The following is a 12,754-nucleotide window of genomic DNA, read 5'->3' on the forward strand; positions in this document are numbered from 1 at the left end:
TTGGGCAAGTCTGTATACTGTATTGTGTTTGTGTGTGTGTGTGTGTGTGTGTGTGTGTCCAAACTCCTCCCTCCGTAGGTCTGGTGGCTTTGCAGTGTTTTGTCACAGGCGAGTTTCTGTTGCCTCACAGATCCCAAAAAAAGAGAGGGGAATCGCAGGAGCGGGGAAGAGGAGAGGAGAGGCGAGGGGGGGGTTAGACACGGGAGAGAAATTCCTTCGCGATCCCCTTCTTCCAATCTTGAGGCGCGCTCTCGGTGTGCTGCTGCTGCTGCTGCTGCTCGTCTGTGCTGCTGCTGCTGGCTCCGCGGCCGCTCTCGGGCGAGTCTGGATTACTGTAAAACGGGCTCGTTCGTTTCTTGGGGTGTCGGTTGAGAGCTTTGATGAAGCTTTTGCGATTCTGGTCTTATTTATGCTCAAAGGTACTCGAGTGTGTGTGTGTGCGCGCGCGCGCGCGCGTGTGTGTGTGTGTGTGTGAAATCGAAAGCGTTTTCGCCCAGCCATTTCCTTGAGAATGGCTTCCTCCCGCGGCTGTTTTTGCTCGGCTTTCTCTCTGTCTGGAGAGCACTGTCGCCACTTAGTTGGTCGGTAAAATAGATTATACACATTCAATACCTCCAATATTGGTATAGGAGACGTAAAAGGGGTTGATCGATGTCCCACCGTCAAAAAAAAAAAAAAAAATTTTAAGCCGAGATAACTCGTCATTGGCAGTGAACCGTTGGATTCTGTAAGCCGAGATATCTCGTCAATGGCAGTGAACGTGTTAACAAATTTGTATCATATAGCTGGTTTGGAGCTAACATCATGCTAACAGTATAGCCTCATATTGTAGCTTACTAAAACACTAACACATGTGTGAAATGTTTTCAAGCTTGTCTATAATTGTTCAGACACAACAATCAATAAACCTTGATCATAAAAAATGTACTTTGAGAGGCAAAAAACAGTTTTTTGAACTTAAATGTGCTTAGCTCTTGTGCCATCTGCCTCCCTTCTTTGCAGAGTGAGTAAAATGGATGCCTCTTCAAAAATGTGTGGTCACATGACCAATTTCTTCTATGGTTTTCTAGATACAAGGGGTGGCACAACTCACCCCACTCTCCCCTACATGTAATATGTTACTTTTGTAATGAGTTACCCCCAACACTGCCAGTTTTTAACAACAGGGACCATGTTGGAAATAAGTGATTGCACTTTCACATGCTATCCCTTGGATTGTGTTGTATTCTGATATCCATAATAAAACTAAAATCAAATCAAATCTTTTTCATACTTACTTAGGTCCTATTGGTGCATTTGCAATGAAGTTGATTCTCTGAAGGGTTTATTTCAATTACATTTCAACTCTGATTCAGTTACACTGCTCTCTATCTAACTATCTGTGTTGCAAAAGTTGACTGAAATAAGTGTGTAACGTCAGGTGGATATGCGCCGAATTCAACATTGGAACCTAACGATACTTAAAAAAAATCTAAGCCATGTTCTGCTCAGTAGGCCTATGTCGATGCCACATGAAAACTGTCGTTTCTTACATGGAATTTGGCGTAACGTTAGTACACAAAGAACGAATGGTATCGAGGGTACATTGTTTAACATAAATGACATTGTAACTTGTAGTGAAATGTTACATTAATAGCGTTAGCTAGCTGACATATTTTGATGTCCTGGTTACAATCGGTGCCTGCAAGAAATGTTTCTGTTGACTGCAACATGTGGTCTTAAACAAAGAGGAACATTGAGCATCGTCGCGGTGGGGAGGGTCGCCTATTGTTGGAGCTTCTAACCCGATCTATCAGGCAGCTAACCTGCAGTTAGAGCTGGGCGGTCAGCCAATCTCTCAGCTGCTAACGTTACCCCTCCATGCAAGGAGGCGTGAAGAAGCATACATGTGAACGACAAAAGCTAATCCTAGCTGCAACTATGTTCGACTTCCGGTCAGGATTTTCCAAAAAGAAAAAAGCCTTCATTCAAACCTGATAAAACTCGCTAAAATAGTGCATTGACAGCTGTTTGCATTTCTGTAAATGCAAAATCCATGCTTTCCGTGCTCTCTCAGACCACTGAAAGGTCATTATGAGGGTCTCATAGTTAGATTACTATTTTATTCTTTTAATTGTAAAAACCGAACTTTATCGTGCTTTTATTTTGAAGGCAAAATCATTAAACCGGGAGTGGAATTGTGAGAAATTGTTGTTAAATTCACGGAGACACGCAACCCAGGCGTAGGACAAAGGTTCCGTCCCGTGTTTCCTGTCGGACTGTTTTCATCGACGGACCAGTGTACCTTGCACCTCTGGGGGGAGAGGAGTCAACTTTCTCACTGCTTCGCAGCGTACACACATTCATTTACAAATGTCACATTTTCCACATGTATTCCGTGTCGCGCACACGGCGGCTTTCCGACGGCTCTCGCACGGAAATAACTTGAACACGTCCGCAACCTCGTTATGTAACTGGAGGTTTTTGCACTGTAACTCGCCTGTCAAGCTGCTGTCAACATGCCAAAACACCAACACGCTCAAAGCTTACACGACCTCTGCTGTGAAGAACACAGTGCGGATCGGCTGTGCCTCTGGCTTCTGGGGCGACACCGCCACTTCAGGTAAACTCACACAAACTGGCTTGAGCTCAAGCTTGTAGCATTTTAGCTGCATAGGCTGTAACATAGCTGCAAAAACATTTGGCACATAGTTACACTCCACATGATGCTTAGCTTGAGAGATATGTTTCAAGATGGACATAAAAGTGGACAAATCTGTATTGATCAACTTAAACTAGTGCTGTTGACAACATTAGCCTTTTTCACTTCCCACCCAATTGAACCATTTTGTGTCTAAAATGCAAGCAGTAACGGATCGGAAAGTTGGAAACCCAACTGTTTTGCTTGCATCTGTTACTTCCTGCCTTTTAGACACAAAATGGGTGACTTGGGTGGGCAGTGAAAAAGGCTAATAGCAGCAGGTAGTACAGCCAAAATATATTGCTGTCACTCAACCTGTATGGCTGCTAGCTGTCTGCTAACTGGAGCAAAAGTCACGGCTAATTAAATCCCAACTGGAATGAACCCTATGACTCCCAATGTCCAATGTGTGGCCCTTGGGTAACTTTATGTAAGTCAGTATCAATGTGTGGCCCTTGGGTAACTTTATGTAAGTCAGTACCAATGTGTGGCCCTTGGGTTACTTTATGTAAGTCAGTATCGCACTCTGGAATATTTTTTTGCCCACCCCTGAGTCAGCTATTCAGTTGAGCTGTTTTATTTATTTCAGTGATTCACAACCTTTTTCACATCAAGGACCCCTGATTTAGTCACATTAGGACCCCTGATTTAGTCACATTAGGACCCCCATTTGATGAGATTCTGTCTCTCACACACAAATCTGACAATATTGTTATTTAGGGATGCACCGATATGACAATTTTGGCCGATATCGATAACCGATATTAATATTGCTGATAACAGCAATGTTAATATCGGCCAGTAACCGATACTTGCCGATTTGTATAAAAAAAAAAAGAATTTTCTATGATCATCAAATTTTGTACTTATGGAAAAAACACATGATGTAAACAGTGAATTTGAAAAAGTAATGCATTTCTTTATTTCCAAAACATGTGGAAAAGCCCATAAATCATAGATTTACTGCATTGTTTCCTCTCAATGGGACAATTTTGGCTGATACCGATAACCGATATTAACACTGTAACATCAGAGCGATGCCGATATGTTAAAAAATGACTAACATCGGCCGATACCGATATGATTGCCGATATATTGGGACGTGCATCCCTACTGTTATTGTATGATGTTGTGTCCAGCAGTTTGGCTATCTGCATTGTAGGTAGAGAGAACCATCAAAACAGCCACTCTTCTACATTCGCTAATGTGTGAACCTCTTGTAAATGAAATGCTGCTGAAGTCGGTAACACTTTATAATAACGTTCAGTCGTAAGTCATTTATAAGCCTTAAGTTAATGATGAACTAATCACTTACAAAACATGAATATACATTTGTAAATGATTCATAAATGCTATGTCAATATATCACAAATGCGTTGTAAGTCATCTATAAACTTTTAGTAAATAAAGTGTTCCTCACCTGTTATAAATGGTGTGTAAATCATTTAAAATTCATTTACAAGGCTTTCTGCATCCCCTAATCTAAAGTGTAAACCATTCATCACACATAAATGTGTTACATACAAGGGGGTAGCTCTGTCAAAATTGAAGCCAATGTGGAAGTGCACTTGAACCTGCATTCTTTCGAATGGGCTGCCTGCAGGGAGCGACCCATTGGTCTGTGGACTTGTGTTTTTTGACGCCTCACATATTATGGCATTTTGGCCATTGCCATCTTGGATCTCGACACAAGTCCAGGGGTTCCTCACAGAGCACGGCCTGCTATTGGTCCGTCATCGGTGAGCTGTGTGATCAGTGGACAAGCGACCTGTCAATCACGCCCCAAAACATAGTCTGCAAATACAACATAGTCTCAAACTAGTAATTGAGAGACCATAAACACATTAGGAAAGTGTTTACTGAGGCCATACTTGAGGCACATTTATGTGTGATGAATGGTTTACACTTTAGATTAGGGGATGCAGAAAGCATTGTAAATTAATTGTAAATTATTTACACATCATTTACTATGTTAACATAACATTTATTAATCATCTACAAATGTATATTCATGTTTTGTAAGTGATTAGTTCATCATTAACTAAAGGTTAATGACTTATGACTGAACGTTATTAGAAAGTGTTACCACTTACTGTGAGTCTATATGAAGGGTTTCATTCCAACATGCTACATACTGTATAATTAGGAAAATAAAATGTATCCTAAACTTCATCAGTCAATATTTCAAAAAACTCATGAATGATTCTGTCTTCATTTAAAAATAACAAAGTCAATAAAGTCAAGGTGTTTAGATGACTTGATTGTTACCCGGTTCTTTATTATTTTGTTCAGATGATGGATAGGTCCATCTCATTTTGGAATGAAACTCCTGTGTATTTTTAGTAAGAGTCCCCAGTGGGAATAGAACCCCCAACCAATGACTTTAGCCAGACCCAAACTACATGAAAGAAAACCGTCATATATTATACAGCCAGGTCCAGGGTCCCATCCACACACACACACACACACACACACACACACACACACACACACACACACACACACACACACACACTAGGGCATTCACGACTAGGGAATTTTACTAGTCGACTAGTCGTCGCTAAAGGTAGTCGACTAGTCGTTTTTTTTTCTTTCTTTTTTAAGAAAGAACATGAGGTATTTACACGACATACATGGACTATCATATCCCATATCCCCCACAAAGAACATCAAAACACAACAAAACAAAACAAGAAAACTGCATAAGATACACAATAATCCAAGAACAAACAAGACTATTGGACAAACAACCAAACAAAAACAATGCATTCAGCTCGTATCCTGATAGGCCTAATGACACTGGGGTAAAAAGTTCTTAAAGTCAAACTCTGTATGTGGTTGCCATATTTTGGGGATGTCTAAGAATCGGCCTTTGCTCTTGTAGTAAATGTTATCCAACGTATGGTAGCTTGAGAGTTCATTCCACCAGTGAACTACAGCTGGGGGATTGGATGCTTTCCAATTTAAAGCTATACATTTCCTAGCTGCCAACAGGGCAAGATCTATGTATTTACTTTGAATGCATTGTTTTTGTTTGGTTGTTTGTCCAATAGCCTTGTTTGTTCTTGGATTATTGTGTATCTTATGCAGTTTTCTTGTTTTGTTGTGTTTTGATGTTCTTTGTGGGGGATATGGGATATGATAGTCCATGTATGTCGTGTTAATACCTCATGTTCTTTCTTAAAGATAAAAAAAAAACGACTAGTCGACTACTAAGCACAGTGTGTCGACTAGTGGTTTTACTAGTCGACTAGTCGACTAGTCTGTGAATGCCCTAACACACACACACACACACACACACACACACACACACACACACACACACACACACACACACACACACACACACACACTGATGTTTGTCACATCACTTTCCCTTTCTATGTTTGTTTTCTAAAGCATAGAGTTGTACGGACCATATATTATTTGGGCTGTTGGCCAGCTAGAGAGCTAGCTGACCATGCTATTGTCTGTCATAGCATATATCAGCTAGAGAGCTAGCTGACCATGCTATTGTCTGTCATAGCATATATCAGCTAGAGAGCTAGCTGACCATGCTATTGTCTGTCATAGCATATATCAGCTAGAGAGCTAGCTGACCATGCTATTGTCTGTCATAGTATATATCAGCTAGAGAGCTAGCTGACCATGCTATTGTCTGTCATAGTATATATCAGCTAGAGAGCTAGCTGACCATGCTATTGTCTGTCATAGTATATATCAGCTAGAGAGCTAGCTGACCATGCTATTGTCTGTCATAGCATATATTTGCTTTTTTTTTTAATTATTGTGTGTCATGTAATGTGTGTTTTCTTGGACCTTCAATGCTTTCAGCTGTGTGTGTGTGTGTGTGTGTGTGTGGTGTGTGTGTGTGTGTGTGTGTGTGTGTGTGTGTGTGTGTGTGTGTGTGTGTGTCTGCGTGTGTGCAGTGCCCCAGTTGATCTACAGTGGGAAGCTGGACTTTTTGGTGTTTGACTACCTCAGTGAGATCACCATGTCTCTGCTCACCGCGGCCAAGACCAAGATGCCTGTGAGTTACACCTGTGTGTGTGTGTGTGTGTGTGTGTGTGTGTGTGTGTGTGTGTGTGTGTTGCGTGTGCGCGCATGGGTGTGTGTGTGTGTGTGTGTGCGTGTGTGTCCTGTTGTCTGACTTTGGGCTGCAGCTAATGATTAAACATTGTCGATTAATCTGTCGATTATTTTCTTGATTAATCGATTAGTTGTTTTGTCTATAAAATGTGAGAAAATGGTGAAAAATGTCATTCAGTGTTTCCCAAAGCCCAAGTTGACGTCCTCAAATCTTTGTTTTGTCCACAACCCAAAGAGATTAATTTGACTGTCATAGAGGAGTAAAGAAAGCAGAAAATATGCACCTTTAAGAAGCTGGAATCAGAGAATTGTGACTCCTTTCTTCTTCTTAAAACATTACTCAATCCAATTCATCGATTATCAAAATATTTGGCGCCTAATTTAATAGTTGACACGTAATCGATTAATGGTTGCAGCTCTACTGACTGTGATATTGCACCTTGGTCTAAAGATAAATATAAGCATGTTAGGATGTATTTGGGAGTGAAGGATGGAATCAGGCGCACATGCTGTAAAGCGGCCATGTCCCAAGTCCGCGATTTTAGAGGGCCCTCGGCTTGTCTCTCAAAATATAGCATCTGTGTCCCTCCAGGCAGTATATTGGTTAATCAAGCAAGCTCACTTTGAGATTTTTCCGTTCACCTAACCCAGGGGTGTCCAAACTTTTTTGAATGGGGGCCAGATTAGATAATGTGAAAATGCCGGGGGGGCAGGTGCTCGCATCATATGGGTTATAAATAAAATAAAATCAAAAATCACATACAAATGTACTCTTTAAAGATTTAGCATGTAAACTGTTACTTTACCTGCTGAATGCTGAATCAGTGTGATGCTTATTATTCACTCCGTTAATTAGCCTGGTCCTCTCCTCCTGCAGAATATGGGCTACGCTCCAGACTTTGTCCAAGCAGCTCTGGCTCCGTTCATTAATGACATCCAGAAGAAAGGTGAGTGAGGCGCTGGGGTTCATCTGCTTAACCCATTGATACCTGATGCAGCATTTGTGTGTGTATCCCTTTAAGACCGCGAACCGCGTAAGGCAATAGACGGTTTTCACTTGACAACATAAACATTCTACATTTCCTCTAGATTACTTCCTGTGTCGACCAACCAAGCAGAACCATTCAGCCCTAGTGAAAAACGTTTAATGCTCTCTTCTAGCCCTGTTCAAAACTGGTGCATATTACAGAAATAGTGGACTATAGTGTGTTCGCCATTTTTTTTTAACTCGTGTCCGAATTCCCAACTGTTAATTTGATTCACTATGTAGTCCACTATAAACTACCCACAATGCACTGCAATTTCTAGTGAACAGCGAATGTACCCTATGTTTTCTCCCATAAACCACAATGCAAAGCTGTCGTGTTTACCAAAGGAGAAGAAGAGTGAGGTAGTGTCCCACCCAAACTTTGTTTCATCGTTCCTTAAATAGTTCACTATATGATAAACAGCACATGGGGAATAGTGAGTGTGTGAATGAGTGAGTGAGTAAACCATTCCGAACAAGGCTTCGGTCTCTGGGGCGTGGCTTCAGCATCTGCTCTACTTCCTCGTACCAGTGACATCACCGGTACGAGGAAGTAGAGCAGATCGCATGGCTATTATTCGAGCTGCAGATTGTATTTACACATTTTTGTATGTGCACCTCCAGTCAGTTGCATGGGGAGCTTTAAAGTCGAACTGAACCCGTTCGTCGTTCGCAGTCCGTTTCAGACTGAAAACATAATTTGTCTGAGATGACAAGTTGAGAGGCGGGTCATAGTATCATGTCGATGATTTGATTTGACAATTCTGTCGACTGGCTTTGGCATTGGTCAATCATGGCGTGTTCCACCCCCAAATCGAGTGGGATTCAGCGTGTTGTCGTGCTACGCGAGTGGGATCCGCGGAGTACCAGGCAGCCAGCTGCTTCGTGCGGAGCGAGCGGACAATCCGATGCGTGGGTGCTGCCCGCCCGCCTGGAATCTCCGAGGGGAGACCCCTGACAACCAAGCCTTTTACGCTATTTCTGTAAATACGATATTCCTGGAATGCGCGTTTTAACGAGCCAGTTACATTTCTTTGCATTCTTAGAGATGATTGTTTTTGTTTTTTGTTCATGTTTCATTAGAGCCATATGAAATCCGTTTTATTTTTTTCCAAATTCCATTTTATTTTTTCCCGAATTCCGTTTTTTCCGTTTTAATTGTTCTGAATTCTGTGTTTTGCTTTTTACGCTCAATTTACCATCAGAAATAGTGTCTAATATGTGGGGATGAATAAATGTCCACAATTTAATACGATATAACAATCAGTTTACATAACAATGCACCATTTTTAACAAGTGATTCAAGTCAGAAATACAGTAGATGACTGTACAAAACATTCTATATAATTTTTATGTTTGTAAAGTGCTTTTAAGCTTCTCATTGTGTGCTTCAAGTAAAGAAAAAACAACTGTGAACAAAACATTCACTTCAACAGAAAATGCTTCAAATATAATTTTATTTTGAAAGTTATAACAGGAAGTGGTGGTGTTTATCTTTGCTAACTTCAACGTCTTAACGTGAGTATTAGAGAAAGAAGAAATTGTGTAAAAACGGCATGTGTCAACTGATTAAGAATACACAGCCACAATTGAAACTTTTCCAGCTTCATCATGTGCAAAAGTGGATATTTCGTCTTTCATTCCCTGTTGCCATCTAGACTACGGTCGGAAGGCTTTGAAGGCAAGTAACATTGATAACTGTCTACAAAGTAGGCTATTTAAACAGTCAATTGATCTAACGTGATCAAGACGTCTGCAAGTAGTTAACGTTATGCTAACGTTTTAAACAAACAACATAACAGAATTAAATAGAATAGTGAGAAGGTCGAATGATGCAGAATCATTCACAGCTGAGATCTAACGCTAACATTATAGCAGGCTACTTCACGCACACTTCAAACAGGGTTCTTTCTGCACGTTGTCGCATTGCTGGAATGCGCTTGTTAATGCGCTCGTTAACTATAGTTACGTTACTGCAGATGAGTCCACTGTAAGCGCAGGCAGCTGTGTGTGTGACATCACCTTATTAACATTATATATTGAATTTCAGCCCAATTATGGCAAATTCTGCAGTATTCCACGTTTTACAGTAGATTCCATTTTTATTGGTCAATTCCGCGATTCCGTCCGCGATTCGTTAACGCGGATTTCATATGGCTCTAATGTTTCATACAATTGGCCAAGTTAGTGGTTAGTTTATGGGATAGGAATTCTGCCAGATGACAGGCACTAGGCGCCATTTTCTACTTCATTTGGAAGAGAAAATTATCCTGTAATGAAGATTTTATTGACAGCTGCCATGTCGTGATATGATTGGTTGAAATGGGGTAGAAATTTGATAGTACTAGGTGACGTCAGAAAACTGTAGATTTCTGTTATCAATGAAATCTTGAAAAATGAACTTTTGATGTGAAAAAGTGTGAAAAACTAAAGAAATTAGATTTTTGTGATTTTTTTTTGCATACATTATTAAATAGGTGCACTGCATACCCAGGTATTTGAACTAAAAGAAAAGAAAAGTCATTTTTGGGTTCAGCTCGACTTTAACGAGCCATACCAGCTGGCAGGCGAAGTTTCGGCTGGCAGGTGAACAGGGAGCTCTGGGTGCAGGCAACATAGAGGGACAGTATAGATTGTTCATCTGCATATATGTGGTACCACCCACATTATAATGATACAAAGCTGGTTTTCCTGCATCTTCTCAACTCTGTACCAGCGCTCTGTTGAGTTTTGCAGAAATGTTTACATCCATCTATTCTAGAAAAACAACAACATATGAAAACATCAGGTTTTGAGTGCAACATACCACGTTTCTATATTGCCTTGATCAAGTTAAGATCAAACAACTGTTAGTAGGGTTGTCAACTTGTCAAGAAGTATCGAGAGTATCAATAAGTATTAATACAAAAAAATTAAAACCGATACAATACTCATTTGCATTTTTTATCGATACCAACAGTGCTTTCTCTTAACTCATTCTCTGCCAAAGACGTACTCGGACGTACTTTTAACAATGGCGTTCTGTGCCAAGGACGTACTCGGACGTACTTTCATGTTTTGCTTGTTTACATTAGATCAGACCCTTTCCCAGCCTGTGACATTGTTTCAAGTCAAACTGATGAAAGGAACCCGCTAAATCACGTTTAGTATTTATAGTATAGTCACCCATTTAGCAGTAAACAGAGTCCGAAACAGAGTCCGACCCAGAGTTCTCGGATGGCGAGGAAGACGCGGGCGTTTCTTTTGTTGTTGTAGCCTATTTTTTGTATCGCGTTTGAGATGAAATGATCACACACAGCCGTCTGTGTAAACTTAGCGACTCGACTAGCTCTGTGTTGTGCAACGTTGTGCAGAAGGTATGTAGTTTTATTGTGATCGATACGTTAGTGACGATCATGAGTGGCCATTTGTGCATTGAGCAGCATTTGCGGCCATTGAGCAGCTGCCTGTGATTCCTGTGTGCGTGTGTGTGAGACTCGAGAGAGAGAGAGAGAGAGAGAGAGAGAGAGAGAGAGCGAGAGAGAGAGAGAGAGAGAGAGAGCGAGCGAGCGAGCATAAGGGTTCATTTGGTCCGTCCAGTCTTGGACTATCTGGTAAATAAGTTCCAGGAAGTAAAAGTCAGTAAAAACTTTTTTTTATTTTTATTTTTATTTTTTTGGGAAAACAAATAAAACTGTATATGTCTGATGTGTCACTGAGGCAAAAAATAAAAGGCTCAAAAGAGAGTTCTGCTTGAAACGGTGTCACTTCACTAAAAACCTCTTTTTCTCATATTTCCCTTCCCAAGGAGGGCATTTTTAGTGAAAACAAGCTAACTTCCACTGCTTGTAACTAAACAAGGAAACATGGTAGAGTTTCAGTTTTTTACAAGGGGTAAGAATAGAGTCTCTGCTTAATGTGAGATATGTTGTGTAATTTTATTCCTAGCATAGAATATTCTGTGGGTCCTGGAAGATCAGGAAATATGCTCAAAATCCTGGCACTGGGAGCACACAGACCGAAATGACCCTGGCAGAGAATGAGTTAATGAAAAATCAAACAGTACTGATTTTTCTCTCCCTATGATGAGCCACTTTCAGACATGAACTCCGGGTCAGGTCAGGGTTGCTGACCCCGGGGATACGTGAAGTGTACCTTTCAGACATGAGGCATGTTGCTTTCATACATGTGGAGCAGCTCCGGGTGTAAAGTAGAGAGGGGGCGGCGGTGGGGGGAATTGTGGCATGACGACTGACCACACAGCTGCACTTCATGCATGGAAGACAGCAGTCTAGGCTACAGCCTTAATGGCACAAAGTGAATCACATTCAACAAACTAGCACGACATGCAGAGTCTGATAACAAGTTGTTAAAAATAGCCTACATAATGGGCGATAATTGCCAACTAACGTTCGCGCATAACGCTAAGGAATTAAACAAACCTACAACTCACGCCCAGATGCATCGATTTCCTCAAGTCTGATGTGGCGAGAGTTCAGTCCTAAAATGCATCAATCCTGCTAGAAATATACAGAATACAGGAAGCTAGACGTTTTTACCTTCAAAAATAAAAGCAATTATTTGTCGATGTCCAATACTGGGAAGCAGGATGACCCTCGCGTCCAAAAATGCTCTAGTTCGAAGGTGGCGTGCTGCGTGAAGCTTTGCAGAAATAGATCAAACCCAGCGTTTCAATCAAGCAACACGTAGCCTGTTGGCTGACACGTGGAGCAGCTCCAGCTTCATTTGGAAAAACTGAAACTGCATGATGTTTGTGCACTTGCTCATTCACATCGACTATTTATTTAATAATAATCTGTCACGCTGTCTTGTCTATGTCTCCGCTGCCTCCCTTGCCTCCTCCCACTCGCTCAGGTACTTTACAGCATTCTGGAGGGGAGGGGGAACAATCCACCCGTGTGACTACCTAGCACTCTAGTCACACAGCCACAGAGTAGGAGGGTCACGGGGGCGCGCAT

General features: G+C 41.2%; 1 protein-coding gene across 1 annotated transcript in view; it reads left to right on the forward strand.

The window, feature by feature from the left end:
* Positions 1–2,305: 2,305 nt before the first annotated feature.
* The window catches only part of LOC310780212 (uncharacterized protein), a 96,911-nt gene continuing 86,462 nt past the window's right edge, over positions 2,306–12,754 (forward strand). The window contains exons 1-3 of the mRNA XM_083640793.1: positions 2,306–2,602; positions 6,610–6,710; positions 7,647–7,716. Coding sequence (XP_083496919.1) covers positions 2,353–2,602; positions 6,610–6,710; positions 7,647–7,716 — 421 coding nt within the window. The 5' untranslated portion in view covers positions 2,306–2,352. The remainder of the gene's footprint in view (positions 2,603–6,609; positions 6,711–7,646; positions 7,717–12,754) is intronic.

The sequence above is a fragment of the Poromitra crassiceps genome (assembly GCF_964638095.1).
Source record: "Poromitra crassiceps genome assembly, chromosome: 7".
NCBI classification, from domain to species: domain Eukaryota; kingdom Metazoa; phylum Chordata; class Actinopteri; order Beryciformes; family Melamphaidae; genus Poromitra; species Poromitra crassiceps.